The following is a 21,084-nucleotide window of genomic DNA, read 5'->3' as shown; positions in this document are numbered from 1 at the left end:
AAAAAATATAAGACTTTGTAATTTTTCTTTGAGGAAAATGATCCAATATCACATGTCTGAGTGTCAAAAGCATGTTAACCTTTTGGTTTGGCAGATAATTTGAAGGTGAAATTAGAGTTTGGTGTTTTCAATCAATGGGATAACTATCAGGTGTGAGTGGTTGACCAGTTTTACATAAAGAACTGGGATTTATGAAAGTTTGATCGTCACAACACGTTTGTTGAAATATATCATGGCAAAAATAATGGAGATTTTTGAGGATCTCAGAAGAAGCTGATGCTCATCAGGCTGGAAAAGGTTACAAAACCATCTCTAAAGAGTTTGACTCACAGTCAGACAGTGTACAAATGGAGGAAATTCAAGACTCTTTTTACCATCCCTAGGAGTGGTCAACCAGCAAAGATCACTCCAAGAGCAAGACGTATAATAGTCCTCGAGGTCACAGAGGAAGGCGACCTCTAAGCAACTAACGGACTCTCTTCCATTAGTTAAGGTTAATGTTCATGAGTCCATAGGACATAGCTCAACTAGAGTAGGTGCAGAGAAGAGCAACCAAGGTTATTACGGGAAAGGGTGGACTGCAATACCAAGACAGGTTATCAAACTTGTGATTATTCAGTTTGGAAAAAAGATGGCCTAGGGGTGATCTTATTATCATCAACTATATGAAGGGATAGTACAGAGATCTTTCTAATGATCCTTTTACCTTTAAGCCTGCGACAGAGACAAGGGGACATCCTCTACATCTATAGGAAAGAAGGTTAATCATAATCACTGAAGACGATTCTTTACTATAAGAACAGTGAGACTATGGGACCTTCTGCCACATGATATTGTATTGGTTGATTCACTAAAAAAGTTCAAGGGATGCCTTTCTTGGAAAATATGATATCACAGGTACTAGATTATGTGATGAGTCTGACCCAGGGAACTAGTCTGATTGCCATATGTGAAATTGGGACGGAATTAGCATCTACCTCATGGGGTTTTTGCCCTCCTCTGGATCAAATTCCTCCAAGCTGATGTGCAAGATAAATCTACAATTACCTGAAATGTTTAGATGCAGTTTTTGCTGCACAAAGGGGTCACACCAGATACTGAAAGCAAAGGTTCACATACCTTTGCTACTCACATACATGTGATATTGGATAAAGTCTAAAATTTTTGGACTTGTGATTGATTTGGTTCATTTTATCCAATTTCACAACATTTTTGAAAATCTGCTGTAGTTTTAGTTAAAGTCATGCAGAAATATGGACAATTCTGCTGAGTTCTCAAACTTTAAAGCACCATTGTACTTTTTCTTTAACGTAGTGTGAAGTCTTGTTTTTATTTTGAAGGTGGATCTTTTCTGACAAGATTTTGGAGTACATATACGTTATCATTTAATATATTTTTTAAATGTTACATATGCTTTTTAATACTTTTGTAGTATTTTTCCAAAGATAAAAATAATGTAAAATAATAATTTAGATCATATTTCCAGAATGATTTTGTATAATTGAAAGTTTGAATTTTAATTTACTTGGTTAATTTTTTAGGTAAAGAGATTTTCACAGCTGTAAAGCTGAAGAACTGGAGAGAAAGCCTTCTCCCTTATATGTCAGCTCTTAATTGCCTTTCCAAATACCAGCCAAAAGGGGAGGACACATGGAAGGACAAAGAGCTATTGGTGTCTGCTGCAAAGAAAAAGGCTAGGGGGCTGGCTGTAATTTGACGTGGCATGAAAAGTCGTCTCTAAACTCTTTGAATGTCTGTGTAGCTGAATCCAAGAGCTCTCCCACAGAGTCTGCATGGGAAATAAGGCGAAGCCATGCTTCTGAAGATGAGCAGAGGAGATTTTCAGAATCTGCTGCCTTCAAGGATGAAATATGAGTAGATATATACATTTAAGAGGATTCCTTCAGACTGCTCAGCTTTAGTTTTTAGTTTTCCTGAGTTTACTGAAAGCAAGTTTTGCCATGGGGTGTGGACTTCGGAAGCTAGAGGATTCCGATGACAGCAGTCCTGGAAAAATCTTCTCAACATTAAAACGGCCACAAGTAGAAACAAAAAACGACTTGGCGTACGAGTATGTCTTACTGGACTTCTCCTTGGAGGGTAAGTTACAGTACATTATAAATCACACTTATTCTTAGTGCTCTGTTTCGATCTTGTACACTTTTAGGTAAGACGAATATAATTCTAATTGTGATTTTTAAACATATAATCACATTTAGAAAGGTTTCTGTATATTGTCCAACAAAACATCAAGTTTGTTAGTATTTCTCTTTCTTATCCTTGATTTACAATCATATTTACTATACCTTCTGTTACTGTACAGCTCTATATAGAAGCCTTATTTCCTATGACTGTTATTCGTTCCATTACTTTTTTTCCACAGTGCTAAGTCTTCTATTTAGTATTTTCTCAGATTACTAGATCTTTCTCTATAGATAAGGAAAAATAAATATAAAATCTGGAATGTTAAGCAAGAATTCTGAAAAATGCGCCAGGATTTATGCATTCGTGTGTAAAACGGGAAAGCTTTTTCCCTCTCTTTTCACTTCTTTTCTGAGCAGACATCCTAGCGCTAGCATGCTTTGTAAGAGGCCCCTCGTCTCTAGGATGCCCAGGCCAGCGAAAATCCCACAGCAGAAAGTTGAAAACACAAATAAACAAGTCCAGATGGCTGCCCTCTGGGAACATAGGCTCCTCTGTTCTATGTGTATTCACAGCCCTTTTATGTTGCCTTGAAAAAAATATATTTTTGAACTGCAAAGGACAGTATCATCTTTGGATGAGATGGAAATATTAAGAAACAATATTTGGAGTTATGATAAATGTTGTTAGACTCATTATATGTACATGTCATGAAAGAGTACCGCATAATCAACCCATGTCCCATATCACTATATCATATAAAATGTGTATTAAAGTGTTGAGTTATGTGACAGCACAATCTATGACTGTGATGTTAATTACATTTTGAGAGCTAATATTAAGATATATTTGAATAACTTAGCTTCTACTAAAATGTAGTAGACGAACCCTATCCATTGAATGTTCTCCAGATAATAAGCACAATGTATGAGTTCAAGTTGCCAAAATATTTGCCATCAAGTATCTTAGATACAGGAACGCAACAATAGTGCGTGTAGGGACTGCAGTCGCACCCAGGTTCTGGAGCCTATGGGGGCCCAAAAGATCCCTTTGACCCATATGAGAAGACCTGTACTATTAAAGACCCAAGATAGTTGGGCGCTCCTTTAGACATTTAGCATCAGGGCCCAAAAGCTTCAAGTTACGCCACTGTTTAGAGGTGTTGTCTTAGGTCTGTCCATTTGCCCTACTAGGACATATAGAAGTCATAGAATTGCTTTGGTGGACTTTACTCATCTATGTTTTATGTCTGAATGGCCGCCTTGAAATACTTCATTTACTCAGAGTACAAAGACCGCTGGGAAATGTAACAGCTTCTCAAAATCAGCTGTTTGCCAGGAGCATCAAGAGCCAAGATGAAAGGGGTTTTCTGTGTTGAGACAATTTCTTTCATCTGGTAACATTTCTCTAGCACTTCATTCCTACTGGATTACTTTGTGACGATTAATATAGAACAGAAGCTACTACATTGCAGATCAGTTCTGTCGAAGAAGTTTCTTTAGCCACCTTACTAAGCTACACAATCCCACATTAGGAAGTAGTAACTTCCTAAGACTTGGACAATGCTACACATCCGTCCAATGTTATTCCTTCCTGTGACTTTACAGAAAGACACGCAAAGATACAATGCCGTTAGGATTAGAGTCATCCTGTATTTATATACTGCAAGCCTTTTCCAAACCACTGGACAATCCTGGAAACAATTGACTAAAGTTACATCCAATGAAACAGATGTTCATTCATTCCTGAGAAACAGAAGTAATAGAAGCATATGTGAATTAAGTGGTGCCTTTCCATAAATCACCTTCTGCCACGCTAATGCCTCCAGCAAAATTCAGAGCTCATTTGGAGCTAATGTTTAAAACTAGCAGTCTGCCATCATCACAAGCCACTGATCAGCACTACACATTTTTCTGTAATGGCTGCAATCCCAAGGGGTAACCAGCTGAATTTGGACATTTTTTTCCACTAGAAGTTCATGATACAGAACCAACAGTGACCACCTGTGTCCATACACAAGCCTTAGTGTTTCAGTATCCCTCAAGTGTTCCAGTAAGTTAGCTTGTAGAAAAGGAGTAAACAAATGACAAAATTAAAGTTTAAAGACTCTATCAAATGAATATTTTAATGCCTTCCAAGGTAGTTTCATAGTATTTTTTCTAGTTTCCCTGTTTTACGCTATTGATCCCAATGATTAAATAGTACGTACTATATAATATTTTTCATCATCCAGTACCAGAGTAACAGCATACCAACCCTACACTTAGAATGTATGACAGTAGACCCTAAGTGGTCCATGTTGTTCTATTAGGACACAAAACGAGTGCTGCTGAGCCCTGTGATTGGTTGCAGCGCTGGTGCTGTGTCATAACCGCTGCAACCAGCAAACAATCCCCAAAACAATAGCAAAGATTCAGCTCTGGGCCTGTGGAGAGGGAGTTCTGGCTGATTCTATGATTTATAACTAGTGATGAGCGAGCGTGCTCGCCATTGCTCGATACTCGCCCGAGCATCTCACTGCTCGAGATGCTCGGCGCTCGCCGAGTATTTCCGGGGGTGCTCGGCAGGAGCTCCGGTCTGATCCCTGCATGTTTGGCGTTCTTTACAGAGCCAATGAACATGCAGGGATTGTATGCCACTCACTGTAATGCTGTAGCCATGTTGGTTGTGGCATTACAGTGATTGGCTGGCCGCACAGCGTCATCAGGTCTATATCAGACCTGGTGCCGCCATGCTCGTCACAGTCATTCCGGAATCAGACAGTGTAGGGAGAGGTGCTGCTGCGTCAGGGAGAGATTTGCTTGTGTATTAGGTAGTGTAGGGAGAAAAACCGTACATTACACATATCCATCTTAACAAACAGTCCTTTTGAGGACTAATCCATCTGCAGAGATATCAGGCAGGCAGTGTATATAGGCAGGCAGGCAGTGACATATAGCAGACTGCAGTGCATATAGCACAAGAGGCTCCATTCCAATTCTGCCTTCTGCTGCTGTTAGATATTTCTATACAAAGGCCCAGGTCTCAGGGGCCAGGAATACTTTTCTTTGGATCTTAATCCTGATTATTTGCTTAAAAAGCATTCCAGAGAACACCGTTTTTCTGCGCCATTTGCTTGTTGGCACTGCAGAATACAGCCAGGTCGTTTCCATATTACAGCGCTAGAAATCCAGGTATTTAAAACTGTGTTTTCTCCGTCAAACGGATCACATATAGGCTGCATGCCCACTATGCATTTTTCAAGCGTTTTTGCCGCGGAATTTCCGCAGCGAAAACACTTAAAAAATGCTTGGTAATACATGCCCCATGGTCCCCAATGATAATCCGCATGTGCTGTGCACATGCTGCGGAAATTTCCGCTGCGGATGGTACCCAGGTTTGGAGGAGAGGAGACTCTCCTCCAGACCCAGGTACCATAGAACCTGTTAACCGGTTCCCGACCGCCCACTGTAGATAAACGTCGGCGCTGCCTGGGCTCTGTGCAGCGCCGATGTTTAAAAACGGTGGGTGGTCCCGCAGCACTCAGGACCCCCAGGGTCCTGCAAGCGCTGCAGTTCCGGTGCAGAGCGATAGCTCTGACAGGGAACATCATCGGGACCTGATTGGATCAGGTCCCAATGATGTTAACCCTTTGCTATCTTCTATATGCTGCGATCTATAGTGATCGCGGCATATAGAAGATAGTGAGAGGAGAGGGGGTCGTCAACTTACCTCTCCAACGGCCCCCTTATAGCTTCCAGGACCTTCCGTTGCTATGGCAGCTGGAGGTCACATGACCGCCTCCAGCTCTGCCATATATGGTGTCCTGCTAGGCTCAGCCTGCAGCTGAAGCCTGGCAGGACACACTGACTGTGAAACAGTCAGCAAAGATCTCATCCAATGTAATACATGTCTATTACATTGGATGAGATCAGTGATTAGAAAAATAAAAATTAATGTCCCATACAGGGACTAAGTAAAAATGTAAAAAAAAAGTAAAAAAAATGTTTTTAAACTGTTAAAAAAAATCACACAATAAATAAAAATAAATAAATAAAATATTAAACCAATAAATATGTATATTTATGCAAAAACAAAAAAAGTACACATACTTGGTATCGCCGCATCCGAAACAACCCGATCTATAAAACTGTCACACTAATTAACTCCTTCTGTGCACACCGTAATAAAAATAAATAAAAAACTGAGCAAAAAACTATGCTTTTTCATCATATCGCCAAACAAAAAGGGGAAAAAAATGCGATCAAAAAGCAAAATGGAAATAAAAATGGTACCGCTGAAAACGTCATCTTGTTCCGCAAAAAAAAAGCTGCCATACAGCTCCATCAGCCGAAAAATAAAAAAGTTATAGCGCTCAGAATAAAGCGATGCAAAAAAATATTTTTTCTATAAAATTGTTTTATTGTGTAGAAGCGCCAAAACATAAAAAAAATATACAGTAAGTGTAGTATCGCTGTAAACGTACTGACCCGAAGAATAATGCTGCCTGATCACTTTTACCACACGCAGAACGGCATAAAAAAAAAACTCAAAAAATAATTCCTGAATTGTTGGTTTTTGTTAATTTTACCTCCCAAAATACGGAATAGAAAGCGATCAAAAAATGTCACGTACCCAAAAATGGTACGAATAAAAATGTCAACTCGTCCCGCAAAAAAAAAACGGGCCGTCACATGACTCTGTCGGCCAAAATATGGAAAAATTATAGCTCTCAAAATATGGCGATGCAAAAACTAGATTTTGCAAAAAAAAGAGTCTCTTAGTGTGTGACAGCTGTCAGTCATAAAAGCCCGATATAAATCTGGTATCTCTGTAATCGCACCGACCCGAAGAATAAAGTAATCTCATCACTTATACCGCATGGGGAAAGGCGTAAAAAATAAATAAAACCAATTCTTCACCTGCTACTGATTTGTTTATTATGTCTCCCAAAGATCGCAGTAATGCTCTGCCCACATTTATCCTGCGCTCTGCGCTGAGCGCTTACACCAGAGTTTCCGTGTAAATCTCTGAAATACGTGATTCAGATGGAACCCATGATGGAAGATTCCCTGTAATGAGGCAGATATAGGCCACTGTGGATGCAGTCTGGCCTGTGATCCCACGGTGTCATTTGTTTTAGGTGTGCATAAAAGTGCGGTTTGTCACAGTTTTGTGCACTTCTGAAAAAAAGGACACCGCTAAACAGAGGCCAGACGGAGTCCAGAGTAACTCTGCTGCCTCATTACAGTGAATGGATCCTGCAGGGGTTTCATCTGAATTACATCACTTGGAAATTTAGATGGAAACCCCGATGTAAGTGCTCAGCCTAGAGCGCCGGATAAATGTTACGTAAAATGTTCCCAATAAAAGCTTCAACTCAGTCCTCAAAAAAAGCTAGTCCCCACTCAGGTCCGTCATCTGTTAAAAATATAAGGGACTTCCAAGTTACTGGTAGCAGAAAGGCTCTGGAAAAGCGAAATGGCCCTTGCCCCCCAAAAGAAATTCAGAAAATTTTGTGCTTCCAAATCCAAATGCCTATTCTACAATAATTTGTTCTCCAATTGTCAAATAGCGCTCCGTCCCCCCCAGATCTCGCCATATGGCTAAGCGGTACAATACAGCCACACATGGGGTATTGCCACTTTTAGAAGAAATTGTGTGACACATTTTGACACCATTTTTACCCATTGCCCTGTGTGAAAATGTAAAATCTGAGGGTAAAACATTTTTTTATAGTAAAAATATAATTATGCTTTTTTCACTGCCCAATGGTATAAATTTAAGAAAAAAAAAAATACTCACTACTTCCCTAGATGAATTCCTTGAGAGGTGTAGTTTACAAAATGGGGTCACTTGTGGGGGTTTCTGCTGTTTCGGCATGTCAGCGACTCTTCAAATGTGACATGGTGTCTGCAACCTATCCCAGCCAACATAGCGCTCCCTTCTCTTCCGAACCCTGCCGTACACCAAAGCAGTGGTTTTCCCCCACATATGGGGTATCGGCGTACTCAGGAGAAATTGCACAACAAATTTCATGGTGCAATTTCTCCTGTTATCCTTATGATAATGCAAAATTAGAGGATGAAAAACATTTTTTGTGGGAAAAATGTGAAAATTTTATTTTTACGGCTCAATATTATAAACTTCTGTGAAGCACCAGGGGTGCAAGGTGCTCACCACACATCTAGATAAGTTCCCTAAGGGGTCTAGTTTCCAAAATGGTGTCACTTGTGGGGGGTTTCCACTGTTTAGGCACATCAGGGGCTCTCCAAACGCAACATGGCGTCTGCTAATTATTCAAACAAATTTTACATTCAAAAAGTCTAATGGCGCTCAAATTTTAGCACTATCATGAAGTACAATATGTCACGAAAAAACATTCTCAGAATCAGGGGAATCCGTTGAAGCGTTCCAGAGTAATTACTTCATAAAATGACAGTGGTCAGAATTGAAAAAATTGGCCTGGTCACGAAGGCAAAAACAGGCTCTGGCGCTAAGTGGTTAAAAAAAGAATAAAAAAAAAAAAAAAAAAAAAAGATTATACTCACCTTCTGATGTCCTCCGGTTGTTTTCTGGCGCGAAGTGGTTAAGTTAAACGAAATGGACCTAAGTTATTTTTGAGATCTTCTAGTATATACCATGCTGTAGATGTAAAGGGTTCTACCATTTTCCCTTTGTCCTCTATTGAACAGCAATTTATAATAAACTGTTTCCATTTTATAAGGTATTTGCCTGCTTGCTTCTCTTTATTACATAGGGCATCTTGTTGTTCTACCTCCATATAATGCTTAATTTGTGCTATTAGTTCCGTAATGGGGGGCGATATTGGTATCTAGCCAATGCTTTAGGAGCTGTTTTTTCACCAATATAAGCCAGGTATGTAGTATCTTGGGGGGTCTCCCTATTAATTTGTTAGGGTTGTTTATGTTAGTCCAAAAATGTAGCAGGGCTAGACTAGGAGAAAGGACATATCCTGGTCCCCATGTGCTGTTAATCATGTCAGCTACTTGGTCCCAATAGGAAACCGATGCAGGACAGGACCAAAGGCCGTGTAGGAGGTCAGAGTGTGGATATTGACATTTGAGACACGCAGTTAGTCTATTAGAAAATGAGTCTTTTTTTTGTAGATTAAAGGCGGATATCGCACCATGCATGATTTTGAACTGAGTTTCTCTCCACTATTCATTTATAATATGTTTCCTGAATAACCTACAACCCATTCTAATCTTCTCGGGGATATCTACGTCATCAAATTGTTGTTTCCAGTACATAAAAAAGGTATCTGGGTGTGTTTCCATAAGGTTAGGCTTCATTGATGAGTGTAGAGTAGATATTGAGGGGATGGCCATTGGAGATGACAGTATAGTATCCAGCTAGTTTCGGGAAGTTTCAAAAGTAACATCCCTTAAGTTAGCCATGACTGAGAGTTTGATCTGTTCATATTGGAAATAGTGCTGTGGTGGTAGTTCATAGTTTCCCAAAGTTTCTGCACATGTTAGCTATCTCTGTTCAATTGGATGAAGAAGGTGAGATATGTTCACAACACTAGCTTGTTGCCATTTGATAAAGAATTTATTCTCACTACCTTGGGGGAATTCTGGGTTGTGCCACAAGGGAAGGTGTTTTGAGATTCTGAATGAAAGGCCATATTTTTTCCTGACTGCTTTCCATGGAAAGATAATATCCCCCATGGTGTCTGCAACCTATCCCAGCCAACATAGCGCTCCTTTCTCTTCCGAACCCTGCCGTACACCAAAGCAGTGGTTTTCCCCCACATATGGGGTATCGGCGTACTCAGGAGAAATTGCACAACAAATTTCATGGTGCAATTTCTCCTGTTACCCTTATGATAATGCAAAATTAGGGAATGAAAAACATTTTTGTGGGAAAAATGGGAAAATTTTATTTTTACAGCTCAATATTATAAACTTCTGTGAAGCACCTGGGGGTTCAAGGTGCTCACCACACATCTAGATAAGTTCCCTAAAGGGTCTAGTTTCCAAAATGGTGTCACTTGTGGGGGGTTTCCACTGTTTAGGCACATCAGGGGCTCCCCAAATGCAACATGGCATCCGCTAATTATTCAAACAAATTTTACATTTAAAAAGTCAAATGGCGCTCCTTCCCTTTCAAACCCTGCTGTGCGCCCAAACAGTGGTTTGCCTTCACATATGGGGTATCGGCGTGTTCAGGAGAAATTGCACAACAAATTTCATGGTGCAATTTATCCTATTACCGTTATGATAATGCAAAATTAAGGGATGAAAAACGTTTTTGTGGGAAAAATGTGAAAATTTTATTTTTACAGCTCAATATTATAAACTTCTGTGAAGCACCTTGGGGTTCAAGGTGCTCACCACACATCTAGATAAGTTCCCTAAGGGGTCTAGTTTCCAAAATGGTGTCTCTTGTGGGGGGTTTCCACTGTTTAGGCACATCAGGGGCTCTCCAAACGCAACATGGCGTCTGCTAATTATTCAAACAAATTTTACATTCAAAAAGTCTAATGGCGCTCCTTCCCTTCCGAACCCTGCAGTGCGCCCAAACAGTGGTTTTCCCTCACATATGGGGTATCAGCGCGCTCATGAGAAATTGCACTACAAATTGTGTATTCCATTTTTTCCTGTTACCCTTGTGAAAATAAAACTATTGGGTCTAAAGTAACATTTTTGTGAAAAAAAGTTAAATGTTCATTGTTTTCTTCCACGTTCCAAAAATTCCCGTGAAACACCTGAAGGGTTAATAAACTTCTTGAATGTGGTTTTGAGCACCTTGAGGGGTGCAGTTTTTAGAATGGTGTCACTTTTGGGTATTTTCTGTCATAAAGGCCTCTCAAAGTCACTTCAAATAAGATGTGGTCCCTAAAAAAATGTTTTTGTAAATTTTGTTGGAAAAATGAGAAATCGCTGGTCAACTTTTAACCCTTATAACTTCCTAACAAAAAAAAATTTTGGTTCCAAAATTGAGCTGATGTAAATTAGACATGTGGGAAATGTTATTTATTAACTATTTTGTGTGACATATCTCTCTGATTTAAGGGCATGAAAATTCAAAGTTTGAAAATTGCAAAATTTTCAAAATTTTCGCCAAATTTCCGATTTTTTCACAAATAAACGCAAGTGATATCGAAGAAATTTTACCACTATCATGAAGTACAATATGTCACTAAAACAATCTCAGAATCAGGGGAATACGTTGAAGCGTTCCAGAGTAATTACTTCATAAAGTGACAGTGGTCAGAATTGAAAAAATTGGTCCGGTCACGAAGGCAAAAACAGGCTCTGGCGCGAAGTGGTTAAAAAAAGAATTTAAAATAAAAAAAAAAGATTATACTCACCTTCCGATGTCCTCCGGTTGTTTTCTCCCCTCCGTCTGGTCTGCTGTATGGGTCGCGGTGTTGTGAAGGACCTGCCATGACGTCATTGAGTCACGTGACCACCTCGAGCCGCCCAAGACACCGGACGCAGCAGAGAAAACACCAGGAGGATATCGGAAGGAGAGTATAATCTTTTTTTATTTTATTTTTTTAACATTCTTATTCTTTTTTTTTTTTAACTAACTTGGTCACACTACTATAAATCCATGCCGGTTGCATGGATTTTTATAGTGTAAACAAGTTGTCAAGCACTTTTCCAAGTGATGCTAAAATCGCTTGGAAAAGCGCTTGATAACCCGCATGCAGAAATGCATGCAAAAACGCTTGACAAACACTTCTACCTGGCGGGAAAAACGCATGTAAGAGAAGTGGAAAAAATATGCAGCATTTCTGCATCGTGGGAACATAGCCATACGTTGCCAGAAAATACTGCCATTTCTGGCCCCTATTAAAAATTTCCTTTAATGTGTCAGTGAAGCAATTCACAGCAGTTTGCTGTTCAAACTACTTACCTACAGACCAGGTATTTAAAACTCTGTTTTCTCCGTCACACGGACCACATATACGTTGTCAGAAAATGCTGCCATTTCTGGCCTCCATTAAAAATTTCTTTCAGTGTGCCAGTGAAGCAATTCACAGCAGTTTGCTGTTCAAACTACTTACCTACTGGCCAGGTATTTAAAACTGTGTTTTCTCCGTCAAACGGATCACATATAAGTTCCCTCCAAGCTCAGTCATTTGTAGTGAGCGTGGAAGATACTGTCCTCCATTTAAAATGGGCAAGGCACGTGGCAAGGGACGGGGAACTGGACGTGATGGTAATGGTGCATGCAGAGGCCGAGGACAAGACCGTGGGTAAGCTGAAATTGTGCCACAACAAACACCCACATCCTCCTTCCTCCCACCATGCCGAGTACCCAGAGACAACTGATCCTACACTTGGACACTCTGAAGAGCTGTTGACTTTTCCATTTATAGATTCGGGCCTCTCGGCCGGTCCACTTGGAGCAGGGCAAGAGGAGATCCCGTGTAGCGATGCCCAAATATTTGAGCAGCCACGGTCACACGAAGGCGACGGTGGGAAAGTGTCACAAGAGGTGGATGATGATGAGACACAATTGCCAGAAAGTCAGGAGGAGGGCCAGGGTGCGGAAGTGGAAGACGAGGTGGTGGATGATATAGTAACTGACCCAACCTGGCAGGAGGACATGCAGAGCGAGGACAGCAGCACACAGGGGGAGGGAGGCAGAGCACCCCAACAGGCAGGAAGAAGCAGTATGGTGGCCGCAGACAGAAGGCAGGCAGTCGTTCCCCATAACACCAACACGAAGGAAGTTACCAGTACAACTGTTAGGTCTTCCCGAGTCTGGTTGTTTTTTAAAGACTCTGCCGATAACCCCAAATAGGCCATTTGCACCATTTGCCAGGCCAGCATCAGCAGGGGTGGCAAAACGACCAGCCTGACCACCACCAGCATGATCAGGCACATGGCAGCAAAGCACTTTGTGGGCCGAACCCCAGAGTCCAGGAACAGTGTCTGCAGGTGGCACCATTGCTCCTTCCGCTGTTGTGCATGCAAACCAATCCCCTGTCCATGGTGCATGCGAAGATGCCTCCTGCCCTGCACCTGTCATTGCACACTCTCAAGTAGAAGCATCAGGAAGCAGGTCCATGTCCTTGTCCCAGCGCAGCGTTCAGTTGTCCATACCCCAGTCCTTGGAATGCAAGCTCAAATATGCAGCCAACGCCCCACAGGCCACACTACTAAATTCTCACATTTCACGACTGCTTGCGCCCGAAATGTTGCCTTTTAGGCTCATGGAGACGGAAGCATTTCGCAACCTGATGGCGGCGGCCGTCCCTCGGTACTCGGTCCCCAGCCGCCACTATTTCTCCCGGTGTGCGGTCCCCGCATTACACAAGCACATGTCCCAAAACATTAGCCGTGCCCTCAACAACGCAGTTACCGAGAAAGTCCACCTAACCACGGACACGTGGACAAGTGCTTGTGGGCAGGGACGGTACATCTCTCTGACGGCACACTGGGTTAACATAGTGGAAGCCGGGACCCAGTCGGACCTTGGGACGGAACACGTCCTCCCGACGCCAAGGATTGCAGGCCCTAGGTCAATCAGGGTTGCCCCACGGTCTACAGCTCCTGCACCTCATTCTCCTAAGCCTCCTCCTCCTCTTCAGCCTCCATCCACGAAATGACCACATCAGTCACCAGCTGGAAGCACTGCAGCACTGCCTCGGCCAAGCGGCAACAGGCTGTGCTGAAGCTAATATGCTTAGGTGATAAACCGCACAATGCTGAAGAGTTGTGGACAGCTTTGAAAGAGCAGGCAGATCTGTGGCTCACACCGCTGAACCTACAGCCAGGCATGGTCGTGTGTGACAATGGCCGGAACCTGGTGGAGGCTCTGAGGCGAGGCTGTTAGAACCCTCCTGTTTGTTTTTTTCCATCTTGTGTTTTGCGGTCACGTGACCATCTGCTTTTATATTCCAGCTCCACCCTTTTGGCTGTGCTGGACTTCAGTGTTTGACTGTCACTCTTGCCAGGTGCTTTGGTGCCTTTCTCTGTCAGTTCGCTTGGTCTTTCTGGGACCTCTAGTACCCTTTTGTCAGTTTGTCTTTTTGTGTTTGGCAACAACTTCTCTGTTTAGGAGGTGTCCCATTTTTGTCCCAGTCCTTAGTTCTTTTAGGGACCCCTCCCCTTATGTTATAGGTCTTCGTTCAGACTAGCCGAGGACTAAGGCGGGTCTGTTCGCTAGGAACAGGCAGCCCTCTACATTGTAGGGATTCAGCTTAGTCTTTCTGTAGGGACAGCTTTCCCCTATCTTTCCTTAGTACATGTTGCAGATCATAGCAGAGGCGAGCTCACACACGTACCATGCCTGGCCCATGTGCTTAACCTCGTGGTTCAGCGGTTTCTCAAATCCTACCCGGAGCTGCCGGATCTGCTTGTTAAAGTACGCCTCCTGTGTGCCCATTTTAGAAAGTCAGCTACAGCTTCCGCTGCCCTTGCCGTGTTTCAGCAGAGTTTGCAGCTTCCGGCTCACAGACTGTTGTGTGATGTCCCCAAGCGTTGGAACTCTACATTGCAGATGTTGGGAAGGATTTGTGAGCAGAAGAGGGCAGTTGTTGAGTACCAGCATCAACAAGGCCGTCGGTATTCAGTTCAGACTCCACACATAAGACCTCAGGAGTGGACATGGATATCAGACATATGTACCATCCTCCAAAACTTTGAGAACTCCACCAAGATGGTGAGCGGCGATGACGCCATAATTAGCGTCACCATCCCGCTTCTCTGTCTTCTGAAACGCGCTCTGCTCACAATCAAAGAGGATGCATTGCAGGCGGAGCACGATGAGATGGAGCTAGGATCCATACAGGGTGATTACACACAGCCAAGCCTCAACTCATCCCAACGTGGATTGGGTGACAATGAGGAATGTGAGGAGAAGGAAGGACAGGAGCTAGTTTCATGCACTATATATGGTACTACCTGCACAGCTGTCATACCGACTATTCAGCGTGGATGGCCAGAGGACAGAGAGGAGGAGGAGGAGAGCATGGTCAGTCATCCTCTTGGTGAGGACACGGAAGTCTTGCCTGTTAGTAGTCTGGCACGCATGGCTGAGTTTATGCTACGCTGCCTTTCCCATGACCCTTGCGTTCTCAAAATTTTGGGTGACAGTCATTACTGGTTGGTGACACTTCTACACCCACGCTACAAGTAGAACTTTATATCTCTTATTCCTGAGGTGGACAGGTCTACAAAAATGGGGCTGTACCAGAAGGCCCTTGTTGCGGAACTATTAAAAAAATTCTCATCTGAAAACACTGGCGGCAGAGGGTACACTTCGTTGGACAACCAAGGACTACAGGCGAGAGAGACACAACTTCAATCCAGCAGAGGCAGGGGAACACTGTCAAAGTTCTGGGAGAGTTTTCTCAGACCCTCCCATCGCACAGGCCCTGAGGCGCGGGGTAGTCTCACAAAGAGTGCAAAGTTTTGGAAGATGCCAAGGGAGTACCTTGCCGACCGTACCAACGTCCTCCGTGATTCCTCTGTGCCTTATAATTATTTGGTATCCAAGCTGGATAATTGGAATGAACTGGCTCTCTATGCCTTGGAGTTTCTGGCCTGCCCTGCCGCCAGCGTTTTATCAGAGCGGGTTTTTAGTGCTGCTGGTGGAATTATAACTGATAAGCGCATCCGCCTGTCAACTGAAAATGCTGACAGGCTGACTCTTATAAAAATGAACAAGGGCTGGATTGGGCCAGACTTCTCAACACCACCGAATGATAGCAGCGTAACATAAACTCAAATCCAGTGTCTTTTCTTGGGAGGTATATTCCCATGCACCTTTTCACACCCACACATGGGTATACGCTCCCTGATTTTGGTTATTTGCTCTTGTCCTCCTCCTTCTCCTCATCCTCCACCGCCATATCACCAGGGTGACCGTGGTCCATGATGCAACACCCACATAATTTTTTTAAAGGGTGTTTATGATGCCCGTAAAAAAATTTTTTATACAGTATGTTCATGTATACCCCCCAGGGGTAAATGTTTGTCAGCCTATACACTTGTGCAGGGGCGGACACAGACTGTAGTGGGCCCCTGTGCAAGAAATTTTGGGGCCCCCCCCCCTGCCTTTCATAGGGCAACAAAGTTATGTAAACATATAGATTGTAATATTTATTTAGAACGCAACTATCAAATCTAAATAGTAACGTTGTTTAATTTTTTAATATGATCATAAAAACGAATAGGAATATAGTTGTTACCTACCTGCCCGTTCTACCTACCACTTGCATAGGTCAGTCACAAACCTCTCCAGCCAGTGATTCTGCTGCTTCATGTCAACAGACAGCTCTTAATCTTCTAGGCTCCTCTGTTGAAGGGGAGTAACTGCCAACATCATGTTGTTTAACAGCTGTCTCCACACAGTTATGTAGTGGGGACCTGTCTGTTAATCAGCATGACATCAGCAGTCACGCTCCATCAACAAAGCAGAGCGGAAAAGAAGCTGCTGTAATGTTGATGTGATGTCAGAGAAAGCCTCAGGAGCAGTCATTGACCACTCTGAGCAGAGATCTAGATCTGGGCAGAACTGGCAGGTAGTTAGAAACTACCTGTCTGTTAGTTGTTAGGCCTATAAGAAAATAATTGCAGGAAGGGAGGGGGACACTATGGAAACAACTCACCGACAATGAGGTTCCTGGCTCCAATGGATCGGGTTTGCACGGACAAGCCCTACTTCCGGGCGTAGACACATAAGAAAAAGGTTAAATCCAGTGAGTCGGATTCCGTTAAAGAAATGCGGTTTATTACAGATTCAAAACTTCAAACAATACAGGCAAGCATGAAAATAATAAACTAGTCTCCGACAATTCATTTAATAATAATAATTTGTAATCAATACTGTGTAACATTTTTTTGAAAAATATTAAAAACCATTTTACCAAATGAAATCAAGATAACAAAGCATTAGTCAGCCATACACATGTTGGAATTTTAGAAATGTTCAGTGAAAAAGATATTTGAAACAGCAAAATCCTATTGAGGTTTGACCAATTTACTTAAAATCCATTCTTCTGGCCTTCTTTTCTGCAAATTCGTCAATAATTTTATTTAAGTCTATCATTCTGGCACGTTCATTTTCTATGGACAACATAGCCAGTCCACTTAGCCTTTCTTGTCCCATTGTAGACCTGAGGTAGTTTTTAATTAACTTTAGTTTTGAGAATGAGCGTTCAGCGCTAGCCACTGTTACTGGCAAGGATAAAAACAAAATATATGCTGTACACACTTCTGGAAAACTTGGAACTAGCACACTGTTTTCAACGATCAATAGCTTGGCAATTTCTTCTACGGTGGTCATGTGTGCAATTTTTGATTTTAAGCAAGCTCTGAATGAAACTAGCTGTGTAGGAAGAGCTGGTGAAAAGTCTTTTTGGAAATGATTCACAAGGTTCTCTCCATCTTTATGCAGTTCTTCATCAGATGCGGACTGTAGTGAGCTGGGAAGGATTGCTCTGAATTTTTGCACTGTTGTATGAAGACTCTGAAATCTTTGTTTTAATTGCATGATAACTGTGTCCAAGCAGGCATTAAAGATGTTAACCTGGAAATACTTCTCCGCATCACAGAGCCGTTCATCTTCACACAATTCATCGTACTGTCTCTTTACACGTTTATTTCTTTTTCTTTCAAATGCAACTTCTATTCCCCACTTCTCAGACAATTGTATGGCACTGTTTTTTGCATCCTGGTGGTTGTTTCTGAACTCTTGAAGAACTTCAACAGCATTCTGAAGTAATTGTGCTGCTTTTTCAAGATTTAGGTCTTTAGCTTGCAAACACTTTGAAATTGGTCCAACAATATCTAGAATCCTAGACTGCAGGACAACTGTCATCACAAATTGAAAAGTGCTGATGTTTTTCTTTAAGCTGGAGGCATCATTGACATCACTGGAATTTTTGTCTGACTTCAAGATAATTTTTGTCAGTGCCTTCAGGATATCTGTATAACGATACCTCAGTGCCATGATGGAATCATTCCTTGAAGACCATCTAGTTGGACACAATCTCTTCAGAGTAATGTTATCCATTTTAGATGCAGATGATATCTCTGACAGCAAAGCCCAGCGTTTGATGCTGTTATCAAAAAACTGATACAATTTTTCAATGATATCATAAAACTTGATTAGTTCTGGGATGAATCTTACAGAATCATTTAAAGCAAGGTTTAAGTTGTGAGCAGCACAATGTATGTACTGCGCACTAGGCTCCCTTTTTGAAATTCTGGCTTGAACACCCGTATATATGCCGCTCATGTTTGCGGTCCCATCATACCCTTGTCCACGACATCTACTTAGGTCAAGGCCCTTATTAACAATACTTTGAGCAATTTCTTTCTCAAGGTTTGCAGCTGTTTGATCGGTTATTGGATGAAATCCAAGGAAAACTTCATTGATCTTTAACACTGTAACGGTATTCTGTTCATTCGTTTCAACAGTTACATAACGAAAAATTTGACTAAGTTGGTCAGTTTTTGAGATGTCTTGGGTAGTATCCATGATTATTGAAAAAAATGTAGCTCTCTTGATTTCACTAACAATTTCAAGCTCTATCTTCTTGGACAATAAAGCAATAATCTCATCCTGAATACTGTGGCTCAGATAACTAACTGACCCCTTTGGCATTTCCAATAACTGGTGCAGTGTAGAGTCATACTTTGCTAGCAACTGAATCAGGGACAAAAGAACACCACAGTTTCCTTCGCCTATTACTTCTTTGTGACCTCTAAAGGGAAGATTAGCCATTGCCAGTGTTAATGTGACATTAATCACTCTGTCAAGAACTTGCCTCCAGAAGTTTTTTTGCTTTCTAATTTCCCTCTCGTTTTCTTCATCTACAGTACCATGACTGCGCCAATTCTGCATCATCATGCACGCATTAATGTGCTGTATGGAGCTTTCATGAGAATGCACTGCTTGTGTTAGGTGAGACCAATTTCTCACACCATTTACCCATGCTGAATTGTAAGCACCACAGTTACGATCAGCAAAAAACCAGCATGGTTCACAGTAGGCACAGTCTAGCATTGGCGAATAACACAACCATGAACATGGGATCAATACTCCGGCTTGTGATTTTTGGCTGTAATATATCTGTGAGAAACAACGTCCTCCCTGTTTTTTATCTCGTGGAAATTTTATAAATGGCCGACAAGACCCCTGAGAAATGATTAATCTCTTCGTTCGGCTGTCAGTAATATCTGCTGGGAAGTTGCCACGGTCTGTTGGAAATTCTTTGGCATCTGTAGCAAGGCCTTCATCATCAATTTCTTCCAGATCTCCTAGAATGTTCTTCACTCTGTATAATAACTGCTGCACAGGATCCTTTATGTACTGCAGACTCTGAGCTCTCTGTATGAGTAGTGTGAGAAATGTCTTCACGTGGAAATTCAGCACTTACACTTGGCAAGTTTTCATTCTCGTCACCCTGATGGGCACTAATCTGGCCACTGTCTTCAGAAGTGCTGCTACAGGGGAGTGCTATCTCACTGTGTTCTTTGTCAGATTGTTTAAGAAATGAACTAATTTTTGGAAGTTTAGCTGTCTGTGCCAACTCTTCTTTCCTTTCTTTGCGCTTTTGAGCGCCGCTTTTTTTGGGTCCAGGTGCCATTCTAAACAAATTGATCATATTGTATGTTTACCATGTCCACAGCATTTAGGTACTTAATAAATCATACAACTCTGTCTCAAAATTTTTTCACCTCAGGGCTGGCTCTTCTGTATCAGCGCTCGCACAGTTGCACATGTCTCTCAGGACCCGCTCCCGCAACGCTGCTCTCCTCCTTGCTCCTCGGCTCTACGGCGATCCGTATGGCTAATTTAAATAGGTAAATAATTAGCCATGCGGTGCTGGAGGCCAGGGTTGCCACCAGGAATTTCGGGGCCCCATACTGGCAACATTTTCGGGCCCCCTTGAGACTCCGCCTCCATCCCTCAAACCTTCTACAGTCCCACCGCCTACTCTTGGAAAAAGTCCACTTCTGCACCACGTCCTCAGTAATCACACATTACCAGTTCCCAGTGAACACCAGATCACATACATAGCCAGCAGCTTTTGTTTTGGCCAAAAGATTTTTAAAGCCACCACCACGATAAGGTAGACTCTTCTGGCCGGGCCCTACTCTAACCTATTAAAATTTTCTTAAAATATCCAATACTCTTTTTAGATATATTTTTATTTAGTTTTCTTTAAGGGAATGTGTCATATTCCTTTTTTTTTTTAAATGACCAATAATACCACATACAGGGAATACCGCCACACCATGACCAGACCACATATTACCACAACATAGTGACTGAATAATACCACAAAGAAGGGAGAAAAACTGCCACACCATGACCAGACCACATATTACCACCACATTACTAATATTACCATAAGTGTCATTATACACGGGATGGGAGCTCTATACATGGTATACAGCTTATAATGTAAGTGTCCAGGTAATCTAGTGATCACCAGTGACATTATACACAGGAGCTCTGTATATAGTGTTAGTGTACAGGTAATACAGTGATCACCAGTGACATTATACACAGGAGCTCTGTATATAGTGTACAGATAATACAGTGATCACCAGTGACATTATACACAGGAGCAAGGTACATAGTATATAGTGTAAGAGTACATGTAATACACTGACTCACTGGTGACGTCTCTAGGTGAAGTCCTTCAGCTACGCTTTTCTCCTTCATCCAGCACAGACCGCCATCACTTCTTCCAGCCAGGACTTGTCTCTGCATAAAATAACACAGTTATCTAGAGCACATTCCCCAACTTCTACATTAGGCAGCTGAATATAGACGTGCATCCACCATCAATATATGGTTAGTTATTATGCAACCTACCATTCCAAATATAAATTGTAATCCACCACGATGCCCCCATTAACTGTAAATAGGCACTTAATATATAATTTAATTAGAACCTCTACTCTTTCCGCCAATTTGTTACCAGTCACACTCCTGCATCCGCAACGCCCCCTACTC

The 21,084-nt window shown here is 42.0% G+C and overlaps 1 protein-coding gene across 2 annotated transcripts in view; it reads left to right on the top strand.

Annotated features, from left to right (window-relative positions):
* The first annotated feature begins 1,630 nt into the window (after positions 1-1,630).
* The window catches only part of RFTN2 (raftlin family member 2), a 181,922-nt gene continuing 162,468 nt past the window's right edge, over positions 1,631-21,084 (top strand). The window contains exon 1 of one of the 2 annotated variants that reach the window (XM_073647862.1): positions 1,631-2,100. In XM_073647862.1, the coding sequence (XP_073503963.1) occupies positions 1,962-2,100 (139 nt within the window). In that variant the 5' untranslated portion in view covers positions 1,631-1,961. The remainder of the gene's footprint in view (positions 2,101-21,084) is intronic. The other variant, XM_073647861.1, reaches the window with a different exon arrangement.

This window comes from Phyllobates terribilis, unplaced genomic scaffold (assembly GCF_046119375.1).
Source record: "Phyllobates terribilis strain yellow unplaced genomic scaffold, ASM4611937v1 Scaffold_9__5_contigs__length_417890890, whole genome shotgun sequence".
Classification (NCBI taxonomy): domain Eukaryota; kingdom Metazoa; phylum Chordata; class Amphibia; order Anura; family Dendrobatidae; genus Phyllobates; species Phyllobates terribilis.
The sequence above is the reverse complement of the archived record's forward strand: the minus strand, read 5'-3'. Positions and strand labels throughout refer to the sequence as shown.